This window comes from Oncorhynchus kisutch, linkage group LG18, assembly GCF_002021735.2.
Source record: "Oncorhynchus kisutch isolate 150728-3 linkage group LG18, Okis_V2, whole genome shotgun sequence".
In the NCBI taxonomy this organism is placed as follows: domain Eukaryota; kingdom Metazoa; phylum Chordata; class Actinopteri; order Salmoniformes; family Salmonidae; genus Oncorhynchus; species Oncorhynchus kisutch.
The window spans coordinates 81,252,036-81,276,781 of NC_034191.2; the positions used below are offsets into that span (position 1 = coordinate 81,252,036).

Below are 24,746 nucleotides of genomic sequence, written 5' to 3' on the forward strand. Positions count from 1 at the left end.
CCTCCTCTACACTCTAACCACTAGGCTACCTGCCACCTCTACACTCTAACCACTAGGCTACCTGCCACCTCTACACTCTAACCAATAGGCTACCTGCCTCCTCTACACTCTAACCACTAGGCTACCTGCCACCTCTACACTCTAACCACTAGGCTACCTGCCTCCTCTACACTCTAACCACTAGGCTACCTGCCTCCTCTACACTCTAACCACTAGACTACCTGCCACCTCCACACTCTAACCACTAGGCTACCTGCCTCCTCTACACTCTAACCACTAGGCTACCTGCCACCTCTACACTCTAACCACTAGGCTACCTGCCACCTCTACACTCTAACCACTAGGCTACCTGCCACCTCTACACTCTAACCACGAGGCTACCTGCCACCTCTACACTCTAACCACTAGGCTACCTGCCTCCTCTACACTCTAACCACTAGGCTACCTGCCACCTCTACACTCTAACCACTAGGCTACCTGCCACCTCTACACTCTAACCACTAGGCTACCTGCCTCCTCTACACTCTAACCACTAGGCTACCTGCCACCTCTACACTCTAACCACTAGGCTACCTGCCACCTCTACACTCTAACCACTAGGCTACCTGCCTCCTCTACACTCTAACCACTAGGCTACCTGCCACCTCTACACTCTAACCACTAGGCTACCTGCCACCTCTACACTCTAACCACTAGGCTACCTGCCACCTCTACGTCTAAAACATGGCTAATTGTTGAATAACACATTTTGTTACAACGTTTTTCCTCTACCTTCATTCATCTGACAACACTTATGCAAAATTTCCCACAGGTGGCACAAGAGCGCTAGTCTTCCTCCAGTTTCCACGACGCGCCTTTTGCTCTTATCTCAGTGATGATCTGACGTGTTCTGACGCGTCGTATTTCTGTCAGGCGCTCCGGACCCGGTCCTATAAGGGTCCATTGATGGGCAGACTGGTTCAGAAGCGCTTCAGCCACTGTTGTGTTCTGAGAGTAGGTGAAGGGCGCAACACACTGACAGTGTGTCTATTCGCGACTCCGTCCGAGCTGAATCTTTGCGGACTTGTGAAAGCTGGGACTCTGCGCGATCGAGAAGCAACTTTTGAAAAGCAGATAGCCTACATTTTATTTGTTATTTTTTTAGGTTTGCGTTTATTGTTTCAATTATTAGCTGATTTCTTTTGCAGTCTTGGGATAATTTATTTTAGAAAAAGCAGTCTAATAGACCTTCTATTTAAGGCGTTTTGAATTGACAGTATTCTGACAGTTTTGTTTCAGAAACAACACAGGCTATATTAGTTTAATTCGTTTACTAGTCAGTTCGGTACATAGCTGAACATATCACAACTTTGGCTGCTATAACTGACTTGTCATTCAAACCACAATAGGATAAAGAACTGTGCGTGCGCTTTCTATAAAAGTTTATCTCCGTTTTTAATTTATTTCATTATCTTGCTCAAGATGATGAATACGATGGTAATTCTTGCCGAGTTCTTTGTGGTCATTTTGAAAGTACTCTGGGCTTTTGTTACCGCCGGGGCGAAATGGGTGGTGCGACCGAAGGAGAAGAGTGTAGCGGGACAGGTGTGTGTGATCACCGGGGCTGGAAGCGGTCTGGGTCGGCTGTTCGCCAAGGAGTTCGCTCGGAGACGGGCAGTATTGGTGCTGTGGGACATCAACAGCCAAAGCAACGAAGAGACGGCGGAGTTGGTACGGGAAATCTACCGAGAACTGGACAGTGAAACCCCGATGTCCAGAGACGGTGAGTTCGTTGCCTGAAAATATCTGTCACCGGATACTCGCAGCACTTATTTGTCTCCTGTAGGCTACTGTACAGAGGTCGTCAGCTTGATAAAGTCGTGTCTGGTCAGGGTCACCCTAGATGACATTGTTTATTCTATTGATCGCAACATTGTACTAACAAGATCGTATCCTGTTTAAACATTTAATGTTTTTAAGCCAACTATTTACTGTCGACTTTAGTTTATTATAATAGCACGTTGCTGTAGCCTATTAGATCGGTAGCTGGGCTGCATAATTCTGCGGAGAACTTAACTTAGATCAGTAGCCTGCTCTGGCACTAAGGTCCGATAACTTTGGACAGGGAGCTATCACTCTCTCTCTCTCTCTCTCACTCTCTCTCTCACTCTCTGTCTCTCTCTGTCTCTCTCTGTCTCTCTCTCTCTCTCTCTGTCTCCGCGTGTGTTTGGGTCTATGCGGTATTAGTGTAAAGGACGTCACGCTGCTTGCTTAGCGAGTACCACTTCGTCCTGATTCGGATCACACAGAACCCAGTAACGTTACCTCTGCCTTGCTAGCACCTAACCGCCCTCCTGAAGCATCTTACCAGTCGGCGCAACGCGAAAAGTTATCTAGTCACTGGCGCAAGTGTGGGACACTTCGGGCAGAGCAAGTTTCACACATCCCCATAAGGATACTAGTATAGCACAAGGGGATAAAATGTTTCGGGTTTTAATTTAGCCGACCTACCACCACATGCAGAGGGATGAAAATGATACATTTCAGAACTGTTCTGTTCTAAAGTTCAGACTTTTCCATAAACCTTTAAAATGATTTTCGGTGGCTTGATTTGAAATGTAATTTTTTTATTACTTTGATTTTCACTGCTTTGGCTGTCTGTCTGTAGTCCAGTGCCGCTGTGCTGTCGTCCGTTCTCACCCCCCCCCCCCCCCCCCCTCTCTCTCTCTCCAGGCGCAGTTGGAGGGTTAGAAGAGATTCCTCCCTTCCAGCCGCAGGTGTACACGTACGTGTGTGACGTGGGCAAGCGGGAGAGTGTGTACTCCACGGCGGAGAAGGTGCGTCGGGAGGTGGGCAACGTGGACATGTTGATCAACAACGCTGGAGTGGTCTCTGGTCACCATCTCCTGGAGTGTCCTGACGAGCTGATCGAACGCACCATGCGGGTCAACTGCCACGCACACTTCTGGGTGAGTCTCCCATGCCTACTGTCATCCCTGTCCCCCATACCTACTGTCATCCCTGTCCCCCGTACCTACTGTCATCGCTGTCCCCCATACCTACTGTCATCCCTGTCCCCCGTACCTACTGTCATCCCTGTCCCCCGTACCTACTGTCATCCCTGTCCCTCATACCTACTGTCATCCCTGTCCCCCATACCTACTGTCATCCCTGTCCCCCATACCTACTGTCATCCCTGTCCCCCATACCTACTGTCATCCCTGTCCCCCATACCTACTGTCATCCCTGTCCCCCATACCAACTGTCATCCCTGTCCCCCATACCTACTGTCATCCCGGTCCCCCATGCCTACTGTCATCCCTGTCCCTCATACCTACTGTCATCCCTGTCCCCCGTACCTACTGTCATCCCTGTCCCTCATACCTACTGTCATCCCTGTCCCCATACCTACTGTACTGTCATCCCGGTCCCCCATACCCACTGTCATCCCTGTCCCCATACCTACTGTCATCCCTGTCCCCATACCTACTGTAATCCCTGTCCCCATACCTACTGTCATCCCGGTCCCCCATACCTACTGTAATCCCTGTCCCCATACCTACTGTCATCCCTGTCCCCATACCTACTGTCATCCCTGTCCCCATACCTACTGTAATCCCTGTCCCCATACCTACTGTAATCCCTGTCCCCATACCTACTGTCATCCCTGTCCCCCATACCTACTGTACTGTCATCCCTGTCCCCCATACCTACTGTCATCCCTGTCCCCATACCTACTGCCATCCCTGTCCCCCATACCTACTGTCATCCCTGTCCCCCATACCTACTGTACTGTCATCCCTGTCCCCCATACCTACTGTACGATCATCCCTGTCACCATACCTACTGTCATCCCTGTGCCCCATACCTACTGTACTGTCATCCCTGTCCCCATACCTACTGTACTGTCATCCCTGTCCCCATACCTACTGTACTGTCATCCTGGTCCCCATACCTACTGTCATCCCTGTCCCCACACCTACTGTCATCCCTGTCCCCCATACCTACTGTCATCCCTGTCCCCCATACCTACTGTCATCCCTGTCCCCCATACCTACTGTACTGTCATCCCTGTCCTCCATACTGTCATCCCTGTCCCCCATACCTACTGTACTGTCATCCCTGTCCCCCATACCTACTGTCCTCCCTGTCCCCCATACCTACTGTCCTCCCTGTCCCCCATACCTACTGTCATCCCTGTCCCCCATACCTACTGTCCTCCCTGTCCCCCATACCTACTGTCATCCCTGTCCCCCATACCTACTGTACTGTCATACCTGCTGTCATCAATGGGTGGTGAAATGGTGTTTAAAGTCCTTTTGTCATCAATAGTTTAAAATATCTATAAGGACCCGCGGAGTTTAAAACATCTATAAGGACCCGCGGAGTTTAAAATATCTATAAGGACCCGCTGAGTTTAAAATATCTATAAGGACCCGCGGAGTTTAAAACATCCATTCAGTCATCTGGAAGTATGTACTACTGAACCTACTCCAGTCTGTGGATTACACTGTCATTACAAAGTGTCTGTCTCTCAGTCTCTCAGTCATCTGTTCTCTAGAAGCTCTCATCTTCCGTCCGTGATCAGTGATCACCTCTTTATCCTGATGTTTACTGCTCTTGACAGCTTTTTATACGAATGCTTCTTCATAATGTGTGTGCCAAAATCTGGTTCATTTAAGGGGTGTATGGTAAATGACCATAAATAGTTAATCTGTATCTTCAGTCTGTGCAGACAGCTCTCCTCTCCCAACCTGAGAGAGAGAAAGAGAGAGAAAGAGAGAGAGAGAGGGAGATGTTGGGTTTGATGTTACAACTGAAGACAGCTGTTTGGCAGGCAGAAAAAGAGGTAGTGTTCCAAAATTGCACCCTATTCCCTAGTAGTGCACTACTTCTAACCAGAGCCCTATGGACCCTGGTCAAAAGTAGTGCACTCTATAGGGAACCATTTGGAACAGAGAGACTTCTCCATTTGTTTTCCCTCTTCCTCGCCTGCCAACATGAATATTTATCTTCAAGACTAGATGAACCTCGGAGATGACGGAGAATGCACACATCTCTGTCCTAGTTGTAGTGATGAACGGGATACTTTACGAAATGTACGCAGGCAAACGATCTGTACCGTCTACACACACATACAGACACACAGACACACACACAGACACACACACACAGACACACACACACACACACACACACACACACACACACACACACACACACACACACACACACACACACACACACACACACACACAATCTGCTTGACCAGAGTAGTTAATTAAAAGCCCATTTGAAAGGGCACATCCTGTCTGCAGGGTGGGGATGTGAGGAGGGTGGGGGGGGGTCGCTTGTTTTTATTAGGCCCCATGTCCCCCCCCCAACCCTCTAATTAAGCTCATGTTAGTAAACGAGTCCATTCTGAGGGGTGCGTAGAGCATTGTTGAGATGCCCACCCCTGTGGTGAGGGGGGGGGGGGGGGGGGGGGAGGGGGGGCAATTTGTTCAGAAACCTGCAGAAAGCCAACTCCCTCCAAAAGAACCAGGAGGCTCTTTTACAGCACAGCTTGACTAGGTTGCGTTACAATCACAATCGGCCATATTTGTTTGTTTCACGTGGAGGCGATGAATGGTGGTTGAATGGAGTGTTTGTTTGCCAAATGGCTTTGAGTGGAGAAACAGTCTGTTTCATTGTCAATCACCCCATATGATGTGATTCTATAAATTGAGCATGAACAGTCTCTTGGCTGTCCAATGTGCCATGTACTGTAGGAGACAGGTTATCTATGACCAACCTATTAACTCAGTGAAGATTCCCTGGGTCATGTAGGAGACAGGTTATAGACTGCCTCTCCCCAGCCCCACTCCTCCTCAGCTCTGTTACCGTTAGGTTATGTCTCAAATTGCACCCTATTCTCTATAATAGGGTGCACTAAAATAGGGAATAGGGTGCACTAAAATAGGGAATAGGGTGCACTAAAATAGGGAATAGGGTGCACTAAAATAGGGAATAGGGTGCACTTTCGAATCCAGTGGTGGAGTAGTCTAGATTCTCATTAAGGCTTCTCCTGCTTTTGTTTTCTCTTGTTCTGTGCAGAGGGAGGGAGGAGGGAGGGAGGAGAGGGAGGAGGAGGAAGGTGGGAGGGAGGGAGGGAGGGAGGAGAGGGAGGAGGAGGAAGGTGGGAGGGAGGGAGGGAGGGAGGGAGGAGGGTGAGGGAAGGAGAGAGGGAGGAGGGAGATGAAAGCAGGGCCTAATGAATATGGACAGACCAGTATGTCAGAATGGAGGATGTGGTTCATTAAAGATGCCAGCTGGATGAATAGAGCTTTGGACCAACTTGGGAACCTGTCGGCTGAGTCCCAAATGGCCCTCTGCTCTCTATCTGGTGTACCGTAAGGCTCTCGTCAGAAGTAGTGCACTACATAGGGGATAGGGTGCCGCGTGGGACGCAGAGCTCCTCTCTTACACAAACACGTGCAAAACCGCTGCTGCCGTAGACCACCTTGCATGTAGGGAGATTATCCTGTGTTGGTAGGGTACAGATTATCCTGTGTTGGTAGGGTACAGATTATCCTGTGTTGGTAGGGTACAGATTATCCTGTGTTGGTAGGGTACAGTTATCCTGTGTTGGTAGGGTACAGATTATCCTGTGTTGGTAGGGTACAGATTATCCTGTGTGTTGTGTTGGTAGGGTACAGATTATCCTGTGTGTTGGGTTGGTAGGGTACAGATTATCCTGTGTGTTGGGTTGGTAGGGTACAGATTATCCTGTGTGTTGGGTTGGTAGGGTACAGATTATCCTGTGTGTTGGGTTGGTAGGGTACAGATTATCCTGTTTTGGTAGGGTACAGATTATCCTGTGTGTTGGGTTGGTAGGGTACAGATTATCCTGTGTTGGTAGGGTACAGATTATCCTGTGTGTTGGGTTGGTAGGGTACAGATTATCCTGTTTTGGTAGGGTACAGTTATCCTGTATGTTGGGTTGGTAGGGTACAGATTATCCTGTGTTGGTAGGGTACAGATTATCCTGTGTGTTGTGTTGGTAGGGTACAGATTATCCTGTGTGTTGGGTTGGTAGGGTACAGATTATCCTGTGTTGGTAGGGTACAGATTATCCTGTGTTGGTAGGGTACAGATTATCCTGTGTGTTGTGTTGGTAGGGTACAGATTATCCTGTGTGTTGTGTTGGTAGGGTACAGATTATCCTGTGTGTTGGGTTGGTAGGGTACAGATTATCCTGTGTGTTGGGTTGGTAGGGTACAGGTATATAGGGTTCAACCATACCACGAGACAACAACTAATGTGATTTTGGGCTAGTCATATATTTATATATATATATATATTAGTCGAGTAGGACGTTAAAACTAGTTTGTTGCTTTTAAAACCTTAAACTCAGTGGTTCTTCTAGTGCCAGAAATAACAGATTAAAATCAGGGAAAGTGGTCCAGTTGTTGTGTCAGGTTTAGTTTACAGAGGGTTGGAGGGAGTTTACTACTCCACTGCTTTCTCATCTCTCTGCTTTGGTCATAAACCGCCTGTTGTCTATTCTAACTTGATGTTTTCTGAAGAGGAAAATGATAAAGAAATCCCCCAGAAGCCTCCATTCTGTGTATTTTCTTTCTACAACATTGTGCTTATTATTGAGCCAACTAATATCCTGCAGGCTGGCAGTAGCTTGGCCCACCCAGGGTAACAGTTGTGAATGATTATCAGATAACTGCTACCCCTAAAGCACATAGTCTGGGCCTCTCCTTTGTGACAGCTATCACATCTCTGCATCTTTGCACTCTGAATGACGCTCAAGTCTGGCCCTGAGAGTGAAGTTTGAAGTCTTTCTCTCCCTCACTGGCCTCTCAACCAGCACCGACCTCCCGTCTCTTCCCCTCCCATCTCTTCCTCCCCTCCCATCTCTTCCTCCCATCCCATCCCATCTCTTCCTCCCCTCCCCTCCCATCTCTTCCTCCCCTCCCCTCCCATCTCTTCCTCCCCTCCCCTCCCATCTCTTCCTCCCCTCCCCTCCCATCTCTTCCTCCCCTCCCGTCTCCTCCCCTCCCATCTCTTCCTCCCCTCCCTGATCCAACGCGACCTGGCAGGTGGTTCCCTGCTCTGACTCCAACTAAAACGCTCCGAGTGTAGAAACTGTAGAGGGGAGACTAAGGGGCAAGTCCAGATGGGAGAAGGAGAGGCTATTTCTTTAACGTGTGTCTGAGGGTTTGCCTGCGTGTGTTGTGGGAATGCAGCTCCGATAGTGACGCGAGCAGGAAGTGGGTGGGGTTATCTAAGCATGAGTCTGCCAGACTGTTAACACGCAGTGCTCTCCTCCTTGGGCCCCTGGTGGCTCCCGTTATCCCCAAAGGCCTGATTCAGAGGGCCCGGCCCAGGATGGGAGTCACCGGGTCCAGCTCTGACCATTCGGTCACGGATCAGCCGGAGCTGACTCAGATCTCTGGCGCTTTCACTTTCCTGTGTTGAAGGGAGAGGAGGAGGAGTGGGGGTGGGGGGGGGGGGGTGCACTTCTTTATTGACTTGATGATGCCTGATAACTCAACAGCTGGCCTGGTAGTGTTAAGAAAATGGGAGTAGATGGACACACACACACACGAACACACACACACACACACACACGAACACACACACACACACACACACACACACACACACACACACACACGAACACACACACACACGAACACACACACACGAACACACACACACGAACACACACACACGAACACACACACACGAACACACACACACACACACACACAGAGTGGATATGGAATGTTTCCGCCTTGATTCATTCTTCTTGTGAATTAAGTTTAAGTAGTGAAAAATAACTATAGATATCGCTGTACTATAGATATATATTATAGATATAGTATCACTGACATGATCTTAATCAGGGTATTCAGTGTGTGTGTGTGTGTGATGCAGTGTCCCTCCTATCTCAGTACCCATGTCGTTGGACGTTCCGTGGAGAATGGCATGGTGGGAAACCAAAAGGAGCGGGACAGGAAAAGGAAGGTCGTCACTTCCTCCAGGCTAGATTAGACGAGAGGCTAATGGTCAGCTGCTGTCTGAACCACTTAATGTGACAATTGGTTTATTGTCTAAGGATAATGGGCTTGACGTGATGCCAAGCGACAGGAGCCAAGTCCCCCCTCCCTGCATTCCTGCCCGGCCCAGAGAAAGGAGGCAGCCAGGCAGAAGGGTCATACTTGACTGGTTTTATATGAGCCCCCTTGGGCCCAGGGCACCTGTAGGCTGGCTGGCTGGCTGGCTGGGCTAGGCTGGCTAGGCTGGGCTGGGCTACGCTACACTGGCTAGGCTAGGCTGGGCTATGCTGGCTAGGCTGGGCTACGCTAGGCTAGGCTGGGCTAGGCTGGGCTACGCTGGCTAGGCTAGGCTGGGCTGGGCTAGGCTGGGCTACGCTGGCTAGGCTGGGCTGGGCTACGCTGGCTAGGCTAGGCTGGGCTATGCTGGCTAGGCTGGGCTACTCTAGGCTGGGCTGGGCTAGGCTGGGCTACGCTGGCTAGGCTAGGCTGGGCTAGGCTGGGCTACGCTGGGCTAGGCTAGGCTGGGCTGGGCTAGGCTGGGCTACGCTGGCTGGGCTGGGCTACGCTACACTGGCTAGGCTAGGCTGGGCTATGCTGGCTAGGCTGGGCTACGCTAGGCTAGGCTGGGCTACGCTATGCTGGCTGGCTGGCTGGGCTGTCCTATTCAGGAAGGGAAGAGTACTGCTGTCCTATTCAGGAAGGGAAGAGTACTGCTGTCCTATTCAGGAAGGGAAGAGTACTGCTGTCCTATTCAGGAAGGGAAGAGTACTGCTGTCCTATTCAGGAAGGGAAGAGTACTGCTGTCCTATTCAGGAAGGGAAGAGTACTGCTCTCCTATTCAGGAAGGGAAGAGTACTGCTGTCCTATTCAGGAAGGGAAGAGTACTGCTGTCCTATTCAGGAAGGGAAGAGTACTGCTGTCCTATTCAGGAAGGGAAGAGTACTGCTGTCCTATTTAGGAAGGGAAGAGTATTGCTGTCCTATTCAGGAAGGGAAGAGTATTGCTGTCCTATTTAGGAAGGGAAGAGTACTGCTCTCCTATTCAGGAAGGGAAGAGTACTGCTGTCCTATTCAGGAAGGGAAGAGTACTGCTGTCCTATTCAGGGGTCTGTGCTGGAAGGGAAGTCACCTTGAGGTTTTTTTCGTGGAGTTTCAGGGAAAGAGAATGGACTATGGCCCTACTAAGGGTTTTATGAGTCTTCTATCTTCATAAACGATGTGATAATGAAGCACATGAAGGATGATGACCTTTTTTTGGATGAACCGTTGTAATAATGCACATCCCATGATGCCCACACCGTATAGACACAACACCTGACTGTGTAATAATGCACATCCCATGATGCCCACACCGTATAGACACAACACCTGACTGTGTAATAATGCACATCCCATGATGCCCACACCGTATAGACACAACACCTGACTGTGTAATAATGCACATCCCATGATGCCCACACCGTATAGACACAACACCTGACTGTGTAATAATGCACATCCCATGATGCCCACACCGTATAGACACAACACCTGACTGTGTAATAATGCACATCCCATGATGCCCACACCGTATAGACACAACACCTGACTGTGTAATAATGCACATCCCATGATGCCCACACCGTATAGACACAACACCTGACTGTGTAATAATGCACATCCCATGATGCCCACACCGTATAGACACAACACCTGACTGTGTAATAATGCACATCCCATGATGCCCACACCGTATAGACACAACACCTGACTGTGTAATAATGCACATCCCATGATGCCCACACCGTATAGACACAACACCTGACTGTGTAATAATGCACATCCCATGATGCCCACACCGTATAGACACAACACCTGACTGTGTAATAATGCACATCCCATGATGCCCACACCGTATAGACACAACACCTGACTGTGTAATAATGCACATCCCATGATGCCCACACCGTATAGACACAACACCTGACTGTGTAATAATGCACATCCCATGATGCCCACACCGTATAGACACAACACCTGACTGTGTAATAATGCACATCCCATGATGCCCACACCGTATAGACACAACACCTGACTGTGTAATAATGCACATCCCATGATGCCCACACCGTATAGACACAACACCTGACTGTGTAATAATGCACATCCCATGATGCCCACACCGTATAGACACAACACCTGACTGTGTAATAATGCACATCCCATGATGCCCACACCGTATAGACACAACACCTGACTGTGTAATAATGCACATCCCATGATGCCCACACCGTATAGACACAACACCTGACTGTGTAATAATGCACATCCCATGATGCCCACACCGTATAGACACAACACCTGACTGTGTAATAATGCACATCCCATGATGCCCACACCGTATAGACACAACACCTGACTGTGTAATAATGCACATCCCATGATGCCCACACCGTATAGACACAACACCTGACTGTGTAATAATGCACATCCCATGATGCCCACACCGTATAGACACAACACCTGACTGTGTAATAATGCACATCCCATGATGCCCACACCGTATAGACACAACACCTGACTGTGTAATAATGCACATCCCATGATGCCCACACCGTATAGACACAACACCTGACTGTGTAATAATGCACATCCCATGATGCCCACACCGTATAGACACAACACCTGACTGTGTAATAATGCACATCCCATGATGCCCACACCGTATAGACACAACACCTGACTGTGTAATAATGCACATCCCATGATGCCCACACCGTATAGACACAACACCTGACTGTGTAATAATGCACATCCCATGATGCCCACACCGTATAGACACAACACCTGACTGTGTAATAATGCACATCCCATGATGCCCACACCGTATAGACACAACACCTGACTGTGTAATAATGCACATCCCATGATGCCCACACCGTATAGACACAACACCTGACTGTGTAATAATGCACATCCCATGATGCCCACACCGTATAGACACAACACCTGACTGTGTAATAATGCACATCCCATGATGCCCACACCGTATAGACACAACACCTGACTGTGTGCTTCTTCTCCTCGCAACCTCTTCAAGAATCCGCTTCTGTCGCTAGGACGACACAAACCCTCCACTTCCTCAAGCCGCAATCAATACAGCAATGTCGTTATGTTTTTATTTATTTATTTTTATACCAAGGACATTGTGGTTCTGTCTCCAGCCTCCGGTTAAGGTTGGTCCTTCTAATTAAATCACCATCTGGCCTTTGTCTAACATTTGTTCATATTCCTGTTGGTCAGACGCTAGCACTAATGCACTCTGACACCCCAGCTGAGAGCAGCTTTGTGTGGGCAGGATTGTCTTCGAGGTATGTAGCAATTAGAGACAGGCAACGGGCTAAGGGGCCCGGGAGGCCGAGTGGCTCTGTTGGTGGGGGTAATTAAGCGGAACTGAGAGCGTTGAGGCCCAATTACGGACCTCTCTGATGTAAGACATGAGCCCCTGGTCGCTTTCACACGTTTCGTGTCAGAGGTCGATGGAGGTCGCGGCCGACACTCCTGAGAAGCAGGGCATCATGGGAGGGCTGGGGGGGGGGGGGGTTGGGCGTAGACTGGTCACTGTTTTGCCTGCCAGGAGGTTTGCCTTCATGCCCATTTAACCTAACTAGATATAGAATCACAAGTCTTGGAACTATCAATGACGGTCAACTCAGGACGACTTCACGTCTAACTTACATCTCTGACCTCACAGTTCGGCCAGACAGATCTTTTACAATATTAGTTTCCCAGTCATGCCTGACTCACCTGTCCTGATGACAGGTGGGCCCAGTCATGTCTGATCTACCTGTCCTGATGACAGGTAGGCCCAGTCATGTCTGATCTACCTGTCCTGATGACAGTTAGGCCCAGTTATGTCTGATCTACCTGTCCTGATGACAGGTAGGCCCAGTCATGTCTGATCTACCTGTCCTGATGACAGGTAGGCCCAGTCATGTCTGACTCACCTGTCCTGATGACAGGTAGGCCCAGTCATGTCTGACTCACCTGTCCTGATGACAGGTGGTAGGCCCAGTCATGTCTGACTCACCTGTCCTGATGACAGGTGGTAGGCCCAGTCATGTCTGACTCACCTGTCCTGATGACAGGTAGGCCCAGTCATGTCTGACTCACCTGTCCTGATGACAGGTGGTAGGCCCAGTCATGTCTGACTCACCTGTCCTGATGACAGGTGGTAGGCCCAGTCATGTCTGACTCACCTGTCCTGATGACAGGTGGGCCCAGTCATGTCTGATCTACCTGTCCTGATGACAGGTAGGCCCAGTCATGTCTGATCTACTTGTCCTGATGACAGGTAGGCCCAGTCATGTCTGATCTACCTGTCCTGATGACAGGTAGGCCCAGTCATGTCTGATCTACCTGTCCTGATGACAGGTAGGCCCAGTCATGTCTGATCTACTTGTCCTGATGACAGGTAGGCCCAGTCATGTCTGATCTACCTGTCCTGGTGACAGGTAGGCCCAGTCATGTCTGATCTACCTGTCCTGATGACAGGTGGTAGGCCCAGTCATGTCTGATCTACCTGTCCTGATGACAGGTGGTAGGCCCAGTCATGTCTGATCTACCTGTCCTGATGACAGGTGGTAGGCCCAGTCATGTCTGATCTACCTGTCCTGATGACAGGTGGTAGGCCCAGTCATGTCTGATCTACCTGTCCTGATGACAGGTGGTAGGCCCAGTCATGTCTGATCTACCTGTCCTGATGACAGGTGGTAGGCCCAGTCATGTCTGATCTACCTGTCCTGATGACAGGTGGTAGGTCCAGTCATGTCTGATCTACCTGTCCTGATGACAGGTGGTAGGCCCAGTCATTGTACTGCTGGACCATAATCAAAAGGAGCCTCCCTTCCCCCTGGATGTGGAAATGGGTTCTGGGTTCTGGGTTGAGTTGGCTGGACCAGGTATAAGTATCTCTCTGCCAATGCTCCATTTGCACGCATAGCCCTACTCACCCACCGCCATCTTGGCACGGAGAAGCCTGTCTCCACTCCTTGCCTGGCCTGCTGAGGAAACCGCGATGGTTCTACCTCAACTACTACTCAATCTTAGGATTGCATCCCAAATAGCACCCTACTCCCTATATATAGTGCAACTACTGTTGAGCAGGGCCCGTTGGGCTCTGAAAGAAACCGGATGCTATTTGAGTCTAGGACCTCCCAGTCTCCTCTAGTGTTACGTTTTTAAATCTAGGATCAGTTTAAATCCTTAAATCCTAACCTTAGACGTTAGAGGGAAGTCTCAAAAAACTGACCTGAGATCAGCTTTCTAGGGGGCAACTTCGCCCTACTCCCCATCTCAGCACCTCTCTGACTGTTGTTGAATTAGCTGCCGTACCTACTGAGACCTTGACGTGGCAATAGTCTGTCCGCTCTCTGTCCCCTATCGCTCTGAGTATTGTTCCCCCGGACCACTGCAGAGCGTGGACAGAGGTTGAATTGCATTGTGGTCCTTGGTGAGTGAACAGGGGGAGGGGGGGGGGGCTGTGATTGGTTCTGTCAGCGAGGTTTTTAAAGCTGGGCACAGCGTTGGGTACTGGATCTGTGTGGGAAAAGAACAGACTCGTTCAGTAAACCATCTCTCTTCTCTTGTCTCTCTCTCTCCACTGTGGGTGTGTGATCTGTCTCTCTCTCTCCTCTGTGGGTGTGTGATCTGTCTCTCTCCTCTGTGGGTGTGTGATCTGTCTCTCTCCACTGTGGGTGTGTGATCTGTCTCTCTCTCCACTGTGGGTGTGTGATCTGTCTCTCTCTCCTCTGTGGGTGTGTGATCTGTCTCTCTCTCCTCTGTGGGTGTGTGATCTGTCTCTCTCTCCTCTGTGGGTGTGTGATCTGTCTCTCTCTCCTCTGTGGGTGTGTGATCTGTCTCTCTCTCCTCTGTGGGTGTGTGATCTGTCTCTCTCTCCTCTGTGGGTGTGTGATCTGTCTCTCTCTCCTCTGTGGGTGTGTGATCTGTCTCTCTCTCCTCTGTGGGTGTGTGATCTCTCTCTCCTCTGTGGGTGTGTGATCTGTCTCTCTCCTCTGTGGGTGTGTGATCTCTCCTCTGTGGGTGTGTGATCTCTCCTCTGTGGGTGTGTGATCTCTCCTCTGTGGGTGTGTGATCTCTCCTCTGTGGGTGTGTGATCTGTCTCTCTCCTCTGTGGGTGTGTGATCTGACTCTCTCCTCTGTGGGTGTGTGATCTCTCCTCTGTGGGTGTGTGATCTGACTCTCTCCTCTGTGGGTGTGTGATCTCTCCTCTGTGGGTGTGTGATCTCTCCTCTGTGGGTGTGTGATCTCTCCTCTGTGGGTGTGTGATCTCTCCTCTGTGGGTGTGTGATCTCTCTCTCCTCTGTGGGTGTGTGATCTCTCTCTCCTCTGTGGGTGTGTGATCTCTCTCTCCTCTGTGGGTGTGTGATCTCTCTCTCCTCTGTGGGTGTGTGATCTCTCTCTCCTCTGTGGGTGTGTGATCTGACTCTCTCCTCTGTGGGTGTGTGATCTCTCCTCTGTGGGTGTGTGATCTCTCCTCTGTGGGTGTGTGATCTCTCCTCTGTGGGTGTGTGATCTGACTCTCTCCTCTGTGGGTGTGTGATCTGACTCTCTCCTCTGTGGGTGTGTGATCTCTCCTCTGTGGGTGTGTGATCTCTCCTCTGTGGGTGTGTGATCTGTCTCTCTCCTTGTCGTTGAATATCTGTTTCTTTCTACATTAAATTCACAGGGAAGCCGTTAATACCCAAACTCACTAAGTTACAGCTCTAGTAACATCGCTCTGCCTGTTTTATGAAAGTCCATTCAAAAAGTCTCTCTTTCTCTGATCACCACAGGGAGAGGGAGGTAGGGAGGTAGAGAGGTAGAGAGGTAGAGAGGTAGAGAGGTAGAGAGGTAGAGAGGTAGAGAGGTAGAGAGGTAGAGAGGTAGAGAGGTAGAGAGGTAGAGAAGTAAAGAGGTGGAGAGGATCAAAAGGCTTTGGCAGAGACAAACGGCAACAGTAAACTAACCTTCCCTCTTCCCTCCCCTCTCCCTCCTTCCCTCCTTCCCTCCTTCCCCTCCCCTCTCCCTCCTCCCCTCCTTCCCTCTCCCTCCTTCCCCTTCCCCTCCCCTCTCCCTCCTTCCCTCTCCCCTCTCCCTCCCTCCTTCCCCTCCCCTCTCCCTGCTTCCCTCTCCCCTCTCCCTCCTTCTCCTCCCCTCTCCCCTCTCCCTCCTTCCCCTTCCCTCTCCCCTCTCCCTCCTTCCCTCTCCCCTCTCCCTCCTTCTCCTCCCCTCTCCCTCCTTCTCCTCCCCTCTCCCCTCTCCCTCCTTCCCCCCCCCCTTCCCTCTCCCCTCTCCCTCCTTCCCCTCCCCTCTCCCCTCTCCCTCCTTCCCCTCCCCTCTCCCTCCTTCCTCTCCCCTCTCCCTCCTTCCCTCTCCCTCCTTCCCCTCCCCTCTCCCCTCTCCCTCCTTCCCTCTCCCCGATGCAGACCACCAAGGCCTTCCTTCCCAAGATGTTGGAGCTGAACCACGGCCACATTGTGACGGTTGCCAGCTCTCTGGGGCTATTCAGCACAGCTGGTGTGGAGGTGAGTTACTACCCATGATGGAGCCTCTCTCTGCAGTTATACTATGTAGTGCCATCTACAGCTCTAGTCTACACAACCAGGGACCCGGGTGGAAAACACACTATGTAGTGCCATCTACAGCTCTAGTCTACACAACCAGGGACCCGGGTGGAAAACACACACACTTTGGACACTCCGTATCCTAGCTGGCGCAGTTTGGCGAGCAGATTAATTTACATGCGCAAATGCTGACACACACACACACTGACACTCACACAGGGAGATTTGTCTTTCTCGTAGCATCCCCCCCCCCCAACTCCGGAAAATAAAGTAACAGATGGGGGTCTGGGGGGCCTGTTACGGGGCCCTCTGTCTGTAGCTGGGGGGGGGCCCTTGGCTCTGAGGGAAGAACAGGCTGACAGGTCTCTGCGGGAGAGAGACATCTTCATCAGGCTCTTTGTGAAACCATCACAGCTCTCTCAGAAATCACGTCGATTCACTGTAAATGGAGGTGATTTTGTTTTCGCTTAAATTTTGTAATTTTTTAAAATACAATTTTTTTTCCGGTCCTCTCCAGGCCCCTCACAGTTTTTTTTTTGCGTGTTATCTGAGTCAGTGTTAAAAGGATTTTCTGTGGTCATTTGTCCTGGGGACAATAAGAAGAGTGGCTGTAGCTGTCACTCTCTGTTGTGTGTTCCAGAGAAGCCTTCTAGAATGCTTTATAATATTCTAGAACACATGGACTCCCTCTTTAATGCGTGGGCAGGCACTCATTCTTAATGATTTAGTTGTTCTACAAAGGGACTGGAACACAGTCCAGGTTCTTGCTACCCTATTATACCTCCTATAAATGTTTTGAATGTGATTATTTTGTGGCAGGAGGGAGTATTTATTTAGGAGCCATAGTCTGCCAGGCTTGTCACGTGGGCACAGTCACCATCTCCCTTATCCTCTCTCTGTTTCTCCACAATGCATCTGTGTTGGCCCAAGTTGGGGTTTTATTTTTTAAAAGATTAGTTCCTGGGTGAACCACATCAAACCTTCCCAGCCTAGTGCCTGCAGGGCCCGTACCCTCCCTCCCTCACTCCCTCCCTCCCTCCCTCCCTCCCATGACTCTACCCAACACTGGTCTGTCTGATGAAGGGTGACAGAATGCTAAATAAACTGTAAAAGGGAGGACTGTAGAGATTTGGAGGAGTGGGGAGTGTTTTTGTGGTGTGTTTTCAAATGCCATTATATTTCCTATATAGTACACTACTTTTGACTAGGGCCCCATAGGGAGTCCCAATGGGTTTCTGATCAAAAGTAGTGCACTCTATAGGGACTAGGGCACCCTTTGGGACGTACCTGTGTAGCTAACAGGAAGTAGAGGGGTGTGGGGGGGGGGGGGGTTGAAATGACGTGGAAACAACGTTGATTCAACCAGTTTAGGCCCAATGGGAAGAACCTAGCCAGACAACGACTCACAGCACGATCGGCCACAATGGAAGCCAAGCTGTCGCTGCATGGGGTTTTAAAGGGGGGTACCCGTTGTGTCCATAGAGGGAGAATGAAATACAACGGACTAGGAACCTCTGACCTTGGCAATTGGACTAGTAAACCCATATGGACAGTCAGAATGGCCGCCAGTCCACTCATTATGGCGCCATTGACCTAAAACGGTGACGCCTGTTCTATTCCAGTGTAACTCTACGGTTGTGTCTTTACTCCAGTGTGATCGCTACACAGGATTTAACACCTTTTTCCTCTCATGACCCCCTATAGGATTACTGCGCCAGTAAGTTCGGGGCCATCGGCTTCCACGAGTCGCTGAGCCACGAGATCAAGGCTTCGGATAAGGACGGCATTAAGATGACGCTGGTGTGTCCCTACCTGGTGGACACGGGCATGTTCAAAGGCTGCAGGATAAGGTGAGTCATCAATCAACCAATCAGAGAGACGTGATCCATTATGTTTTACATCCATCAACCAATCAGACAGACAGACTTTGTGTACTGGGACTGTACATGGAGAGAGATGCCCTGGTGTACTGGGACAGGACAGGGAGAGAGATGCCCTGGTGTACTGGGACAGGACAGGGAGAGAGATGCCCTGGTGTACTGGGACTGTACAGGGAGAGAGATGCCCTGGTGTACTGGGACAGGACAGGGAGAGAGATGCCCTGGTGTACTGGGACTGTACAGGGAGAGAGATGACCTGGTGTACTGGGACAGGACAGGGAGAGAGATGCCCTGGTGTACTGGGACAGGACAGGGAGAGAGATGCCCTGGTGTACTGGGACAGGACAGGGAGAGAGATGCCCTGGTGTACTGGGACAGGACAGGGAGAGAGATGCCCTGGTGTACTGGGACAGGACAGGGAGAGAGATGCCCTGGTGTACTGGGACAGGACAGGGAGAGAGATGCCCTGGTGTACTGGGACAGGACAGGGAGAGAGATGCCCTGGTGTACTGGGACTGTACAGGGAGAGAGATGCCCTGGTGTACTGGGACTGTACAGGGAGAGAGATTACCTGGTGTACTGGGACAGGACAGGGAGAGAGATGCCCTGGTGTACTGGGACAGGACAGGGAGAGAGATTACCTGGTGTACTGGGACAGGACAGGGAGAGAGATGCCCTGGTGTACTGGGACAGGACAGCGTTTTAATGTCAGTGTTTCCCCTAAACAATGAGTGGTTTACAAAGCTCCACTTTCACAAGGAATCCCCTCCCTCTGCTAAACAGGTGCACCCTGGTTATTGTTCCCCTCCTCAGTTTCAATGCCCCCCCCCCCACTGTGTGTGTGTCTGTGTGTGTGTGTGTGTGTGTGTGTCTGCTGCCCTGCTCTAGGAGCTTGTATAGATCGAAATGAGTTTACAACCTTAACACTGTTCGTTGCGCGCCACCGAATACCACCCTGGATATGTGTATTCGAATACCACCCTGGATATGTGTATTCGAATACCACCCTGAGTGTGTATTCTGATCGGTCTGTGTTCGCCTCGTCTCCAACTTAAGGTCCCTTTCTATCTGTACAGGAAAGAGATTGAGCCTTTCCTGCCTCCCCTGAAGCCAGAGTTCTGCGTGACACAGTCTATGAGGGCCATTCTCACGGATCAGGCTATGATCTGCACCCCTCGAATCGTATATATGGTCAACATCATGAAAAGGTCAGTCCTTCTTTCTACGAATGGACTGATTCTCTCTCTCTCTCTCTCTCTCTCTCTCTCTCTCTCTCTCTCTCCTTTCTCCAATGTGTTGTGAATGAACTGTGTGGATATAAACTCTGACTCTCTCTCTCTCTCTACAGCATCCTGCCCTTCGAGGCCATCGTTTGTATGTACAGGTTCCTGGGTGCTGATAAATGTATGTACCCCTTCCTTGCCCAGAGGAAGGAGCTGATGAACAACAACGAGGCTAAAGAAGATATCTAACGGGAGGACCCGGGCGAAGGCACATGGCCTGGAGGCACCAGGATAGACCACTGAGGAAGCATGGATGAAGAGAAATAAGACTGAATCTAGACTGGTGCACTTTGCATTGAGCGGATACAAAAAAGGTTGACCGTATCGTTCTTCTGGAACGATGCCAAGCTGTGTACAAAAACACAAAGGATTTATTTCTGACGGTTGTTTTAAAAGAAACCAATCATCTATATACTGTGTCAATAGGTTTATTGTATTTTGAAAGGTATTCAGTAATTCACTATTTACATAATGTAGGCATCAGCTTTTTATGTAGCGTCTTGGTGGAAAATATACAGTATGTTACTGTACAGTACAACCCTGTTACTTTTAGCTGTTTTAATTTGTAGACATGCACTGTAATACTGACTTTCTCTGTATGGCCAAGTCTCTATGTCGAAACTACGGTTCAACGTGGCATTTCCAGAATTATATTACCCAGCAAACCCCTGAGGCTCAGTCTAACCAATCACAACATGATGCTCCTAATGGCTATCCTGTTAGCGATCTTAGCTTGCCTTCATTGTATTTTACTTCCGCAGATCACTTGAAGATTTTCTGATTATTCCGTTTATTTCAAACCCGTTCATTTAACGTTATCCTAAGTTTACAACATTTTAACGTTATCCTAAGTTTACAACAAAAATTGTATTTCACTTCTTAATATTTTTTGTCATCATGGAAAATCCAAAACAGCAAATCATTGAATTGTAGAGCATGTTATTATTGTTTTTCTCCCCCAGAGAAGGTTTCTATTCTTCTTTCCAGCAGAATACTCCATTTCTCTCCTGTTAGAATAGTGGTACAGAATATTGGAATATTAGTTCGCATATTGGCTGACCTACCTGAGGCTTATCCAATCGGGTGACCTACCTGAGGCTTATCCAATCGGGTGACCTACCTGAGGCTTATCCAATCGGGTGACCTACCTGAGGCTTATCCAATCGGGTGACCTACCTGAGGCTTATCCAATCGGGTGACCTACCTGAGGCTTATCCAATCGGCTGACCTACCTGAGGCTTATCCAATCGGGTGACCTACCTGAGGCTTATCCAATCAGGTGACCTACCTGAGGCTTATCCAATCGGGTGACCTACCTGAGGCTTATCCAATCAGGTGACCTACCTGAGGCTTATCCAATCGGCTGACACATTTCAGAACGTCCAGATGTAAATGTAAGGGATGTGGAATTCAACCAAGTTGATTTTATTTTATTTTTAATTTTATCTTTATTTAACCAGGCAAGTCAGTTAAGAACAAATTCTTATTTTCAATGACAGCCTTGGAACAGTGGGTTAACTGCCTGTTCAGAGGCAGAATTGTACCTTGTCAGCTTGGGGGTTTGAACTTGCAACCTTCCGGTTACTAGACCAACGCTCTAACCACTAGGCTACCCTGCCGCCCCAAGCCAGTTTTCATATAGCGTCCTGTCTGAGTTTCCAGGTGTTTTCCAGAAATCCTGGTTGGAAGATTCCTAGAATCACATGTTTTTATGTCATGAATCCGCTACAAAGTCATAAAATTTTATCAGTGTGGTTAAGGTTAAACATTTTTTTTTTACCTTAACCACACTGATCACCCTAATGCCTAACCTTAAATTAGATCAAAAAGCACTTTGTTTTCTTGTTTAACAGGAATTTTTACAATATAGCACATTTTGACTTTGCAGCTCTCCCATCTAGGCAAGTTCACGTTTATTGGAATGAGTCTTGTCCTTGAGGCAGAACTGAGCCATTTCTGCTAGATAGGCCAGCTGCAAAGTCAAAATTGGCTACATTCATAAAAACAAATGTGCTTTTTGGTCTTAATTTGAAGTTAGGGTTCAAATCTGATTTTGTGGCTGTGCCAGATAGTGACCACTGTGCAGATTTGCCTCCAGAACAACATTCATGGTGAAAAACGCCAACCTTACCCCATCTAGCAGAAATGGCGCAGTTCTGCCTCCAGAACAAGATTCATGGTGAAAAACGCCAACCTTACCCCATCTAGCAGAAATGGCGCAGTTCTGCCTCCAGAACAAGATTCATGGTGAAAAACGCCAACCTTACCCCATCTAGCAGAAATGGCGCAGTTCTGCCTCCAGAACAAGATTCATGGTGAAAAACGCCAACCTTACCCCATCTAGCAGAAATGGTTCAGTTCTGCCTCCAGAACAAGATTCATGACAAACTTCAACCTGTTGAAAGGTACTGGAATTTTGCAGCCCCTATTTCCTCTGGTTGAACTGATGGAGTCAATCAGCCTGAAGGCTCAATACCCTTCTGAACTCTGATATGAGTATTGATTGATTGATACTGATGACTACTGGCTTTTTAGCATTTTCTCCATAAGACATACTTCCAATCCAACCAATGACCAGCCCTTTATCTCCCAGTGAATGATCTGTGAGCGGAGGAACTGTGTAGCTAGCTGATGTAGAAACTCACGTCTTAGTGAAAACACGTCTTAGTCTCTCTCCCTCTATCGTCCTCCACTACATTCATTAGTCTCTCTCCCTCTATCGTCCTCCACTACATTCATTAGTCTCTCTCTCTCTCTCTATCGTCCTCCACTACATTCATTAGTCTCTCTCCCTCTATCGTCCTCCACTACATTCATTAGTCTCTCTCTCTCCCTCTATCGTCCTCCACTACATTCATTAGTCTCTCTCTCTCTCTCTATCGTCCTCCACTACATTCATTAGTCTCTCTCTCTCTCTCTATCGTCCTCCACTACATTCATTAGTCTCTTTCTCTCTCTATCGTCCTCCACTACATTCATTAGTCTCTCTCTCTCTCTCTCTATCGTCCTCCACTACATTCATTAGTCTCTCTCTCTCTCTCTCTATCGTCCTCCACTACATTCATTAGTCTCTCTCTCTCTCTCTATCGTCATCCACTACATTCATTAGTCTCTCTCTCTCTCTCTCTCTCTCTCGTCCTCCACTACATTCATTAGTCTCTCTCCCTCTCTATCGTCCTCCACTACATTCATTAGTCTCTCTCTCTCTCTCTCTCTCTCTATCGTCCTCCACTACATTCATTAGTCTCTCTCTCTCTCTATCGTCCTCCACTACATTCATTAGTCTCTCTCTCTCTCCCTCTCTCTCTATCGTCCTCCACTACATTCATTAGTCTCTCTCTCCCTCTATCGTCCTCCACTACATTCATTAGTCTCTCTCTCTCTCTCTCTCTCGTCCTCCACTACATTCATTAGTCTCTCTCTCTCTCTCTCTCGTCCTCCACTACATTCATTAGTCTCTCTCTCTCTCTCTCTCGTCCTCCACTACATTCATTAGTCTCTCTCTCCCTCTCTATCGTCCTCCACTACATTCATTAGTCTCTCTCTCTCTCGTCCTCCACTACATTCATTAGTCTCTCTCTCTCTCTCTCTCTCTCTCTCTATCGTCCTCCACTACATTCATTAGTCTCTCTCTCCCTCTATCGTCCTCCACTACATTCATTAGTCTCTCTCTCTCTCTCTCTATCGTCCTCCACTACATTCATTAGTCTCTCTCTCTCTCTCTCTCTCTATCGTCCTCCACTACATTCATTAGTCTCTCTCTCTATCGTCCTCCACTACATTCATTAGTCTCTCTCTCTCTATCGTCCTCCACTACATTCATTAGTCTCTCTCTCTATCGTCCTCCACTACATTCATTAGTCTCTCTCTCTCTCTCTCTCTCTCTCTATCGTCCTCCACTACATTCATTAGTCTCTCTCTCTCTATCGTCCTCCACTACATTCATTAGTCTCTCTCTCTCTCTCTCTATCGTCCCTCCACTACATTCATTAGTCTCTCTCTCTCTCTCTCTATCGTCCTCCACTACATTCATTACTCTCTCTCTCTCTCTCTCTCTCTCTCTCTCTCTCTCTCTCTCTCTCTCTCTCTCTCTCTCTCTCTCTCTCTCTCTCTCTCGTCCTCCACTACATTCATTAGTCTCTCTCTCTCTCTCTCTCTCTATCGTCCTCCACTACTTGTGTCCAGTGAAGCTGAAAATGTAAACGTTGGTTGAGTTGTTTTGAGTACAGTACTACATTACCCACAATTCCCTCCATGGAAATTATTTTTCACATTTCTGGTAACTTTCCTTTTTTTTAAATCCGTCCCTGATTTGTCAAGAAATCTTGGTTAAAAAGGTTTCTGGGAATCAAGATGTGGAGGAAAAAACAGGAAATCCTACAACCAGGATTTCTGGGAATTTGAGGAAATGTACTGTACATTTGCAACCTTAGTCTCCCCTGTATTTGATATTTGGTTATATATATTTGAACACAACTACATTCCAATAGGCCTCATTCCTCCAGCTACGGTAATGAGCCTAACTACCTCTTCATTTCTTTAGTTTTTATTTAGTTTTTGTTGTCGTAATTCTTTCTGAAAGACTGCTCTTTAGCCGAGCAGATGTGGTTCCTATGTTTAGTGTCTGTACCTAACTTAAATGAATAAAGTCATTTTTAGATTATATGCGTGATGTGTGCGCTTCCTTTTGGCTCGTTTTTTAATCTAAGCCGACCTGATTTCTTAGTATGACTTAGACCGTGATTCAATCCCAATCAACGGTAGATCCACGTTTTTTTAAAGCACATTTGATATTTAGAGTTCGTTTATTGATTGAGCCCGACGTACCCAGTGTTGGTGGTCTCGGCAAATGCGGGGACATTGTATTTAAAAAGAGCTTCGCCGACATAGCGTGATCGGATTGAATCCCGGCCTTAGTTGGATTATGATAGTAAACACCATTCTA

At 48.7% G+C, this 24,746-nt stretch overlaps 1 protein-coding gene across 1 annotated transcript; it reads left to right on the forward strand.

The window, feature by feature from the left end:
• Positions 1–947: 947 nt before the first annotated feature.
• rdh10a (retinol dehydrogenase 10a) lies at positions 948–24,466 on the forward strand. Its single transcript, XM_031796895.1, has 6 exons — positions 948–1,762; positions 2,713–2,948; positions 16,501–16,599; positions 18,343–18,488; positions 19,595–19,726; positions 19,867–24,466. Exons 1-6 carry the CDS (start codon positions 1,462–1,464, stop codon positions 19,988–19,990), a joined length of 1,038 nt encoding a protein of 345 aa, XP_031652755.1. The 5' UTR covers positions 948–1,461; the 3' UTR covers positions 19,991–24,466.
• Positions 24,467–24,746: the final 280 nt, after the last annotated feature.